At 35.0% G+C, this 12504-nt stretch overlaps 1 protein-coding gene across 1 annotated transcript in view; it reads left to right on the plus strand.

Annotated features, from left to right (window-relative positions):
* LOC150086740 (plexin-B-like) overlaps positions 1 to 12504 on the plus strand; it is a 415555-nt gene that overhangs the window by 213039 nt on the left and 190012 nt on the right. Inside the window, exon 5 of the mRNA XM_090372733.1 lies at positions 6829 to 7005. Within this exon, the coding sequence (XP_090228859.1) occupies positions 6829 to 7005 (177 nt within the window). The remainder of the gene's footprint in view (positions 1 to 6828; positions 7006 to 12504) is intronic.

The raw sequence follows: 12504 nt of genomic DNA on the forward strand, positions 1-12504 counted from the left end.
ATCCACACGGTCCAATTATCGAGTAACTGAGGCGTTATCTAATTTCGAAAAATACTTTCGGGATATGTTTATTAGTTCACTTCGAAAATGAACTGTGTTTCAAGAATATCACGAGATAGGAGAATTCGTGATGAACGAACGTGTCTGTGGAGTGCGTAAGCCATCCTGATGACACCTGTTTGTTCTTTCCGCTAGTCGCTTTACGAATGCACTCCGATCTGTCTAGGAAACGGTTTGCTGGGTATGTACATCCCTTGGGAAAGGTTTCGCTAATGGAGTTTTATCCTCGAGATTATCTCTCCACACACTTCTCTGTCAGCGTCACAGCTGCACCTAATTTCATTCCGATTTTGTTGACTTAAACTTGGTGGAAGAAATTGGTGTTTTTTTTTTTTTTATGGTTGTTGTTTTTCCTTGGCAGCTTGATTCTCAGTTCAGTATTTAGGGATTTTTCCTGCCACGTGCACTGCACTGATCCGATATAACCGCTCTCTGTTGTTAATATTTTCCCATGAAACTTATCAAAAACTTGGTCAAACTCCACAGACAGGAAAAAAAAAATTAATTTTTTTTCTTTTACAATAAGATGTTCGATTTTCGAAGATAAGCAGGAGCTGGGGACTTAATAAAATAAAAATAAAAAAAATAAAAATACATTGTCCGACTTTATTCTTTTAGTGTATAACTTGATCCAAAAAAATGTGACAACCACTGTACCAAGAAATCAAACGTTAACCGAAAAATATGCATTCGATTTTCAATGGAAAACTCACATCAAGATATGAAAACCATTCCACAAAACCTTATACACATCTACGTCTATATTTATTGAGGGAAAGGTTCATTAAAGTACAAGAAGACAAGAAGAAAAGTCTACACTCGGTTTGAAGTAGGAGCAACGGGTTTTGAATTAGAGCATTAAACATATTAGTGACGTCATTTCAGCTTCTATCATTTTGCGTATAATAGTAAATTTATGAAAAGCAATCATTATTAAAAAGCTTACTTTAATTAGAAACGTTTTATTTATATAAAAACGTTTTTATTTAAATTATTATTACTATGTAGCTGAATAATGTTGCTTGTTCATGGTTATCAATAAATCCAGAACAATAAATATACGTCGATTAAAATTTAGCTATGAATTGAAGAGCACTCAGAAATTCAATAACATTGTACAGCAGGAGTAAATGAATTTTATTAGTACTACAATCAAACTGAAGCATGATCAAAAGAAATGCCACAAAAGATGTTCGAAATGAGTGCCGTGTGACAGGAGGCAGGTTTTAACGCGACGTGAGAAGGAATCCAATACACGTGCGAGTTAAAAATACTGTATTGTTTTTAATAGCAGAAGCTGATTCGTCGATGCAATTCAACGAGTCATATCAGTCGTTGATCTTTGTGCAGTAAACAGTTTGTTTCACGTGATCCACACATAAAAATCCCATCTCGTATAAGGTCAGAAGAGAGTGGCGGCCAAGAACTGGGACCTTCGCGACCACTCCAGTGTTTCAGGTGACGATCAATTAAGAATGTTCTTGTCGCCCAAAATGTGGAGGCGTTCCGTCGTGCTGAAACAGCATATTGGCACGTACGCTTGAAGGAACATCTTCCAGAAGTGTTGGCATTATCCTCTGCAAAAACAGTAAGCAATGATCAGCATTTAGGCGGAAAGGGAACTTGAGATGAATAAAGTTATCTCCTACAATGCTGGCCCACATATTGACGCTAAACCCCGCATGGAAACGAGATTGCCAAATGGTGTGAAGATTTTCCACTTACTATGGATGGAGATTGTGCATGTTGAATATCCCATCTCGTATAAATGTTGCCTCGTCGGTCCACAGGATATTTACAAGAAAGGCAGGGAAAGGCAAGAAACGATTCAGTATACATAAACAAAATTGCTCACACACAAATGAATCTTCTGCTTGCAATGCTTGAACTCTCTGCATATGGTACGAATACATACCATATGCAGAGAGTTCAAGGTATGAATACAGCCCATGTTCATTGCATGAACATGGGCTGTATTCATACCATATGCAGAGAGTTCAAACTTGGATTTTGGAATGACTCATTCATGCAGCAACTCTTCGTGTACTGGTGGAAGGATCTAATGTCACGATATCCAGCACCTCTTCCGCTCTTGTGTAGAATATGATTGGGGCCGGCCTCGATCAGGATGCCCTTTCACTGTACCCCATTCCCTCAAATTACGGTGGACCTTGACAAACACACGCCAATTTGGGTGTCACCTTGTTGGAAAATGACGCTAGTATTTGGTGGCTGCATCTCTAGCATCTCCTTCACATACACCATATACAAAGTGAATGTCTGAATATTCTGCTAACGTCAATGCTCTTCTACTCACCATACATAATAGGTTGTTTCCAATTATATTATAATATAAAATAATAGGAAAAAACCAGTGGGTAGATGGCATCACTTACGAAATGTGTCAATGATCACCTTTATTCGCATTTTCTCTGTCTTGCTGCCAAGATTGTGCAAGCAGCAGATCTATCCACTGGCAAAAGCAACCGGATAAAGATTAGAACGCTCAGCATCTCATCAAATGCTGACCAGATAAAAATACCTTACTCTGTATGCTAACTTGAAGTAGAAAGAAAGTATGTGGTACACTGTGAACAAACTTACGGGTTACAGCACGCACATATGGACGGTATAAGAACTTACTACCAGGAAACCAACAATGTATCTCATCCTTACAGGATGGGATGGGATAAGATTTCCTGTGAGAAAGTGTAGGAAGCTTTAAAGCTTGAAGCTGTTTGTATTGTAAATAGCAGTTTCCAACCATTTTGTCCATCAAACCAAAGAAAGAAAACCGTTGTTAGACTTGCGTTTGAAATCCCTAACTCAGTCCATGGACTTATGGTAACCGAAAATTCAGAATATGAACTGCATTCTTTTTTCCTGGCTAGATTAAAATGAGGAACAGGATAATCCAGGAACTCCTGCATGTACTGCATCGAATTGTAAACACAATTTGGGAGAAGATGCGACATGGTGATCGCATAAGTCTACTTAATATATTTTTTTAAAGTAGGTTGTTGTGGTTGGGTTTTAGGAGCATTAGCAACTAAGGCCATAATACTCCGTATATGCTGTCTGAAAATTGCGTGTGTTCTGTGGTCGATTTTCTGTTTGGAGGACGATAGACCGGAGTTTTCGGGAGAAAAAACCATTCTACCCACGCCTGAGACTAATTCAGCCACGTTGTGAAAAGGACCCATAAAAATTCCTCACGTCATCGACGAGACTTGAACTCAGGTCTTTTCCACCCGGTGTGGGGAGGACGGTGATTCTATCAACTTTAAAGTAGGGTAGAAACGAACTTAGTCTATTCTTTATATATAAACCCCAACATTTGCTTCATTTACATTATAATCTCCTAAACGCACTGACACCACACCCATTTATGGGATTATAGTTCCGTCCTATACCAAGAAACAACAGAAACGCATAGGAAAATAATTCATCCACCACACTAAAGTAGTCCTCATAAATTTGTTATAATATACTTATTGAGATTGTATGCCACAATAGACAATAGCCAAAATGTGCAATTGGGAACAAAAGTAATTATTCCATTAGGTAATTTTGTAATTAAAAATTTATTTATTTAATTTAGGTTAAAATCAAGCTCGATTGTTGAATTTAGTGTCATTCACACATTAAGTTATACGATTTTTGACTTTTAGAACGCCCCACTTCGTCCTATAACGTTTTCTAACAAAAGCTTTGACTTCTCATTATTATATAACGAAATACTCCAATTTAAATCACATAATTTATTTACATAGCATTCGTGCAACCCTCCCCCCCCCTACTCTCACCTGTAATGCATCATAACAATTTATCTGACTTCTCCCTCTGCTTCCCCTTATTTTGAAAATTAAACAAATTAGCAACCGCCAATTTATCCAAGACTGAGCAAGTAAAGTTATTAATACTTTACAGATTAATTAATGTAAGAGCACACTCGATATCGCTAGGCCTGAACAAGTTCACGAAGTATTAATAAACTAATTTAGATAATCCATAGCATTTTATGCAATCCATGCAATAAAAATAGGATAAAGAACTATTTTTGAGTAATCATAAACTTAAATGATTTAATTTTTATTTATTATTATTTTTTTTTTGTTTGAGATTTAAGCAAATTACCATCAATTCATTCAAGACCCATAAACATGTAAAAGTCGTTTTTTTTTTTTTTTTCAATCAATTATAATGGCCTTTGATATTCTATATTAATCTTATCTTACATTATTTGGTAGGCCTGTCCGAATATTTAATCATTGGATATTCCTTTGTATTTCAAAAATTATTTGGATGTTAAGCAAAGTTGCAAACAAACAAACGTTCTTCTCAAGAGGAAAATACAAAAATTTGTATGCTGTAGCGCTTCTCAAATACCGATGCTACCACAATGAAACTGCCTTCTGCCAACTCTCTAAACAAATCACGCTCAATATCCAATGAAATCATGCGCTCTGTTTCCACTCCAATATACATCGTTGGACAAGAGTTTCTACGATAAATGGATAATTCTGCATAAGAGACAGATTGATGTAAAGTATTCCAAAGGTCTGGATAATATTCCGATCATAAACCTGTGGAATTTTTAAGGCTTTCACTAGGGTGACTGAGTTAGCCAGTCACAGGTGGAGATGTGAAGGTCTTCTAGATTTTTCATCCCTCGACCATACAAACCGATTCCTTGCACATTTATAGTTTTTAAAAACATAATATACATAGTCTCTCTGCAAGCCTGATCACCAGGTTGAAGGATATACTATACATTACCATCGTGGTAGGCTGATCTCATAAGGGGGTTCAAAAGGCAAGTAACCCAAGAATGATTAAGGATAACAGATATAGGGCGTATGCATTAAGACTTATATAAAGAGCAACGCACCAGTTTTCGGTATATACCTCGGCACCCATTCAGCATTTGATGCCGTCTCTATACCCCAATTACAACGTCTCCTACAAGGTTACTTCCACATTCAGGGTGACGTACTCCTAGAAGCTCTTCTATCCAAGAGAACCCTGGTCCAAAAGGGCGAGGGTTCCCCCTGACGCTGAAATCTGGTTTTGTGGCGCTTTTTAACATTAGGCAGTTGGCGTCTTTTTTTGTGAATGTACCTGTTGACAAAAAAATCCTGGCTACGCTGAGTAGAAATCATTAGGAAAATCAACAAGCGACTACAGGCCCTAGCAGACTACCCCAATACTTTCCACTTACAAATAAATCTCCCAAAAGCGTCACACATTTTTCTCTCTGAAGGTTAGCCCAACAACGTTGGAACAAGCTACGAACCACTCCCTAATACAAAGTATTCAATCACACAAGGATTTCGAAGTCGTGTTCGATACCGAGCTATCATCCAAAGGGCACATCAACTTAATAAAGATGGAAAAGGATACAATAACTGAGCCAAGTTTTTGTAATCAATGCTCTTGGTTCCAAAAACATTTAAAACGCTATGCTCCACCTGAGCTTTTTCATTGCAACAAGACCTAAAATTACTAAACACTGCTGCAAATTTCAGGCGCTAGATCGTTACACTAAGAACCTGCTGCTTGGTTGGTTGTTGTAGGCGCATCAACAACTTAGGACATATTGCGCCGTATACAATATGTCTGTAAACTGCGGGTGCCCTGTGGTCGATTTGCTGTTTTCTGGATGAAAAATCCAAGTTTCCGGGAGAAAAAACCATGCTACCCACGCCTGAGTCCGACTAACTCAGCCACGTTGTGAAAAAGGTCCATAAAAATTCTTCCCATCATTGATGGGATTCGAACTCACGTCTTTTCCATCCAATGTAAGGAGGCCGGCGATTATACCAACTTTTCTACCCACCAAGGCAACCTACTGCTTCAACAAACATTATAATAACGTATAATGATAAATAAATAAATAAATTTTACTTATTTATCATGTTTTAATAATATATATGTTTGTGAATTCCTGGAATTAACATGCTGTGATGGTATTAATTGTATACAATTTTTATTACAATTAAAGATTTATTTATTTTATTATTTTTTTTTTGTTATTATTTTTTTATCTTGTACAGTATTTTGTAACCCTAACCATAGGAGATGACATTTCTTACAAATGTCATCTCCTATGGTTATATGTATTATATAAAAAACATGAGGGGGTGTAAAATTACGGTAATGCTATTTTTATGTTTTATTTTTAACCTGATATCATATTTTACTTTAATATTTACTTATGTCTGTATATTTGATATATTTATTAATACCATTTTATTACTGTACAATTTATGGTGAAAGCTGAGATTCCATAAAACATTACTAAAGTAAATAAACTCCAGTTGAAAATTTGATTTGTAACTTGATCGAATATTAGTTTTTTTTTAATAAGCATAAATAAGTTCTTAAACGGAAGTCAATTTATGTTATTGTCGTAGTGCTAGAAAAATAATCTACATTTCACTTCAAAATTTTTATCTTTTTCTAAACTTCATGAATAATAAACGTAAATGGATTCCTCTTTTAGCATTTCCCATTATATACACTTTCTACATTCATCTGCGTTTATTTCTTCAGACAGTCACCAACCGCTATTGTGCGAAGAACAAAAAAATAAATAAATAAAAAAAGGTCGCAGAATGTATCGTTATACCAACATGGCATAATATTCAACTGGAGAGGTTAAGTAAATGCACAAAACATTAAACTCGCTACATTAATCTTGTTATGATACTTTTATATCTGTGCTTGTCTCTATGTTATTATAACAGTTACATTTTCCATTTCCAGAAGGCAGGAAACATTTTGAATTTCTGCAACGAAACTGTGAAGTTAAATGGCTCTGTCCCTATCTCAGCTCTAGCTGCCATCACATTTCTCAATACCACCCTTACAGGCGTTACCATGACAACCACCGGCCAACACACTGTGGCTTTTGTCGGAACAGGACATGGCTCTGTGAAGAAGGTAAGGCTACAAACTGCTTCTGCTCTTATATAACGTGGTCAGGCTGACAAAAATGCAATTGTTTCTCATCTGTTTATGTCAGGTACCGTGACAGCAAGGAGAGTCTCTAGTTTTTAGTGAACCAGTTGTTCACCACCTACAAAGATGAAGTGTCATTATTTTTCTCCTTGCCTTGTATTGATTTTGTACCTAGTTCTCCGTGAGCATTTTTGATCTAATCCCTTTGCTGTATTTTCTCTCAAGCGAGCTCACTCACACACACACACACACACACACACACACACACACACACACACACACACGGGGCATTTTAGTAAATTACAAACGAGAGAGAGAAAGATGGGGGGGGGGGAAAGGCACTTAATATGACAAAATGATAAATGGTGGTATTAAAACATCTTTATAGTAAAGTAAAAGTATGAGAAATTCAACATGCTTATCTTTACCTGTTGAATAATTTAGATATATTAGCGTTGATAATAAAAGCGATACTATCTTTTAATAATAAGATGATAGCACTACGTCAAACCACTATAATAGCTATTACGAACCAAAATAAATCATTCTTATTCATTTATAACAAAAACAACTCATCTTTTGTTATCCTCCTTGTATGCTTTTCGTAGAGAAAGAGTGAATAAAAAATAGATGAATTATAACGCTTCGAAATCTTGACAAACTACGTAATTAAGTAAAGGCACAAACCAAAGTTAGCAAACGACAACATACGTCAACTATGTTTTAAGCGCCACCTGAGTAGATTGCTTGAATAGTTATTTTATAATTACGGTATTTAAGTATTTATTTATTTTGTTAAACAAGAAGCTAAGCTATAAATTAATTTAACGCGTTTCTTCTTCTTCTTCTTCTTCTTTTTTTTTTTTTAAACTAATGTTGCTCGAAATAACCTGCTATGCAATTAAACTAAGGTTAAATACTAAATATGTTCATTCGATTATCTTTGTAGCTCATCCATCGACAACTGTGGAAACACCGCTTAATGTTAAAAATATATATATTTGTATTTGGTGTTTGATATAATTGGCTATTTAAATGTTTTAGCTAATTTTTTTCTTTGTATAATGTAGCATACCAAATACGAAAATACGTAAATACGAAACCTTGACAAACTACGCAATTAAGTAAACACACAAAGAAAGTAAGCAAACGACAACTATGTTTTAAGCGCCACCTGAGTAGATTGCTTGAACAGTAATTTTATAATTATGGTATTTATATATTTTGTTAAACAAGAAGCCACGCTTTAAATTTATTTAAAGCGTATCTTTCTTTCTTTTTTAACTAACGTTGCTCGAGATAACCTGCTATGCAATTAAACTATGGTTAAATAAATAAATAAATAAATAAATATATTTATTCGATTATCTTTGTAGCTAAACGTCGATCAACAACTATGGAGGCACCGCTTAATGTTAAAAAATATATTTGGTCAGCCAAAATAAGATATATAACAGTATTTTTGTATTTGGTGTTTGATATAATTGGCTATTTAAATGTTTAGCCATTTTTTTATTTGTATAATGTAGCATTCGAAATAGGTAAATCGCATAAGATTGGTATTCATTTAATAATATGTTTAACTCATTTTGATTCTAAATTATTCATTTTGGTTTCTCAGTGCTGTAAAATGTTTTTCTAACTCACTCGAAAACATACTTAATGACATTACATTTTTCTGAAAATACCGAATCCTACCCACCGAAAGGTTTCTCAGTAGATGGTAACATTCGTGATTGAAGAATATCGATTTCTTGCTATCATACAGTAGTATACACGACCTAAACGTTTCCTTCCTTGCAGCTCCAAGTACATCATTTGAGCAGATTTTCGCAGTGATATTCCAACTTGGATGAATCTCTCCTTTTTCAGTGACATTCACAAATGCGGTATACACTTACCACCAAAGATAATATTTTTCTCACCTTTCTTTAAACGCAAGTTATTTTATTTACCAAAACTGGCGCCTGGGCATTACAATTCAGTTTTAAGATTCTTATTAGTGATACCGACATGTTCAAGACAGTTCCCTTCTCTTTTATAGCAGCAAAAAACCTTTAAAATACATCTTTTTCAGTCAACAAATAATAAAAGAACCTGCACTAAAGCTGTCAAAAGCAATGCTACATCGGACCACGCGCCGATCAATACAAAGACAAGCCATTAGTAACGACTTCAGTTTTAAATTGAAATTGGACTTAGTTTTTTTTTTTTTTTTGTATCATTTTCCTAAAATTCCTAATGAGAATTTAAATTGTCCTTTCAGTGAATTAAACTAGTTTAAACTTACTCTCTCTGCTACAAGATCAGTTAACCAGTATCCTAACTAGGTACCATTATTCTCATAATGCAATTCGCCCTAACTGAACGTCATCTTGACAATCCCTTCTATCGTTAATTGCCTCCTATAACGTTAACTCATCTTGTTCCGACATTAATCGTATCTCCTCTTACAATCACTGCTACACTTAATTAGTCTAACCTTGCTTCTCTCGCCTAATTACACCTTCCAAGAAAGGTGTAACTGTTTGTCTACTCGGTATACAACTCAGTTGGATTAAAGGTTACAGAAACTTCTTTAAACTTGGTTCAACAGGGTCATTATTCCAGTCCAATGTTTAGTAAATTCCAAACTTAAGTTCTGAAGATTCGAGAAAGGAGTCTTTTGATGACAAATAAGTTTTACATAATTTCTCTTGTCATAACTCTCTTTGTAATCGAGTTATTGGGATAAAGTGTGGAAAATGCTCGTTTGTTCTAGTCGTTTGAGCCGTGAAATAATTACACATGGAATGTCCACGTTGATTAATGTACCTAATATCAGCTCCACTTCATTTAACGGCTATTGTAACTCTTCATGAGGAATACATTATAGCTGTTCTTTTAATGGCTGGTACTCCTTTGAAAAGGATTCAATTGTGCATTTTTATTTTTCCACTTGATTCCGAATTTCAGTATCGATAAACCGGTGGCTTGCAGCCAAAATATCAGAATGTTTTCCTGGCGGTCCTCATGATAATTTCAGTGTTATTTCTTTTTACTATTTGTACTACGCCACTTTATGAACTATTTAGTTCAATTTATTTTAATATATATTATTATAGACGAACTTTTAAAATTGTTTTCTGTATATTGGTTATAATAGTTGACTATATTTATCTGCGATATATTTCGCAGATTAAGTTTCAAATAAGTTTCAAATTAATACAGTACTAAACTAGTTGGGACTGTTTAGAATTTTCACCAAGGCAACTAATGCATGAGTCGTAAGTATACCTTGTCGCTCTAGTCTCTGTAAAATTACAGGGATTACTGGACAAAATAACTTGAGTTTCCGGAGGCGACCTTTAATCCCTCGTTTGAGACTGAGTACCTCGCCATATGGTGAAAAATTACCCAATAAAAGTTAGTTTCATCCATTCCGACAGGAGATATTTCTCAACATTGGCCGGCTAGGAAAATTGAATCCAGACTACTAATAATCTGAAATGGTTTCTGAAGTAGTAATTACAAACTCATGATCCTTACTAATGATATATGATCGTTTCCAGGTTAAATGCAGATGGGCTGAGAGGTGGAAACTGAAGTTTAACATTGATAAATGTAAAGTACTGCATATGGGAAGCAGTAACCCCAGAGTAACTTATCAATTGTGTGGTACTACACTGACAGTTGTAGAGAATGAAAAGGACCTGGGGGTAATTGTGCATGCAGATATGAAGTTTTCTGAGCAGTGCAGATGGTCTGCAAGAGTAGCTCATGGTGTCTTGTCAATGATATACAGAAATTTTTCTAGCAGGGATAAGGAGGTGATTATTGCCTTGTATAAGGCAATGGTCAGGCCACACCTTGAGTACTGTATACAGGTCTGGAGGCCTCATTTTAAGGAACGAGTACAGAGAAGGGCAACAAGATTAGTGAATGGAACAAAGGGTTGCTCCTACGAAGAAAGGCTTAAGTTTTGCAAATTACAGTGTCTGGAGACTAGGCACCTGCAAGGTGATCTGATTGAGGTGTATAAAGCCTTGAATGGTTTGAGCATGCTCAATGCTGATGGGATTCTTCCTCTTGCTCAGAATAATCGCCTGAGAGGGCATAAATTCAAATTGAGGAAAGACAGTTGTAGGATAGTTGTGCGGAAGTTTGCCTTTAGCCAGCGGGTGGTTGATTGCTGGAAAAAACTTTCATCTGTCGTTGTAGAAGTTGATAGCTTAAACAGATTCAAGGCAGAACTAGACAAACATTTGGAGAAGGGTGTGTGTGGGTTTTTTTTTTTTTGGGCTGATGTTATATAAGTTTGCTTTCTTACATCATGTGCCCTTGCTAATGCTAAGTATAAACTTAATAGCACAGAACCTAATGCTAATACTAAATTAGAAAGAATCCTTCGTTAAGTTGAGATCCTTCATCTGGCTCAGTTGAAAGCTTTTCTACCGCCTCTCTCGCGGTTAGCAGAGTATAGTTGCTGCCATGTGGTTCTTCTTTCATGGACTTTTCCACACCTCGACTGAGTTAATTCTTGAGCGAAGGTTACATGACTTTCTCACAAACTCCAATTTTTCATCCAGCAAAATAGTCATGCTAACCATAGGATACACACAATTTATAGACAAGATAAACTGGTCCCCTCGTAGCCATATTTGCCTTGGCTCTTAATCAAAGTAATCCAAAATACCTGCCATTTATATACACTATTTTTTATATATAATTTACTAAATACCGTATTTTTTATTCGGTCATCACTGAGTAACACTCTGTTGTTTTTCTTTATTGGGAATACTGAATAAATATTCTTAACCGCATGAAACAGGTAGATAACCTTTTTGAAAAATGCTAAAATACTACAAAGGATAAAAACATAGAATTGTTTGAAATATAAAATCTCTAAAACATCATTAAAGAAATAAAGAATTCAAAATATCTTAAACTACCAAAATTCTATCATTTAACAATAATGCTATAAGCATTTAATATAAATCCATAATTGAATTTTTATTAATAATTCACATTAAAATTGAGAAAGAAAGGTGACATACCTTACAAAAGGATAAAATTCATAATTATCCAGCAATCAAAGACTCAATTCAGTATATTTATCGTAATTTGTACAGAATATACTTTCGGAAAGTCTTGGCGAGTTGTTATACCGGTAGATTTTTATATGATAGATTTTTATTAGGATATTTAAATGACAACATATGATATTTAGCTTGAAACTGTTATTACTTATCAATTTTAAAAATATTTTTAATGTTTGCTGTAAATTATTACAATCTTGTATGGGTGTGAAAGAGATATAGAGTTTAACATCATCTGCCTAACTCGATATTTATTCCATATGGAATGAGATCAAAGCTAGGTGGTTAATGTCAATGCTGATTAACAACAATCCCAGTGATGAAACCTATGGGATCAGCGGAGAAAAGTATTCCATGGGATGGCAAATTTTTTGCAAATAAATCAGAAACAATACTATCAAAC

This window comes from Mastigoproctus giganteus, chromosome 4, assembly GCF_048544385.1.
Source record: "Mastigoproctus giganteus isolate SK-2022 chromosome 4, ASM4854438v1, whole genome shotgun sequence".
Taxonomy (NCBI): Eukaryota; Metazoa; Arthropoda; class Arachnida; order Uropygi; family Thelyphonidae; genus Mastigoproctus; species Mastigoproctus giganteus.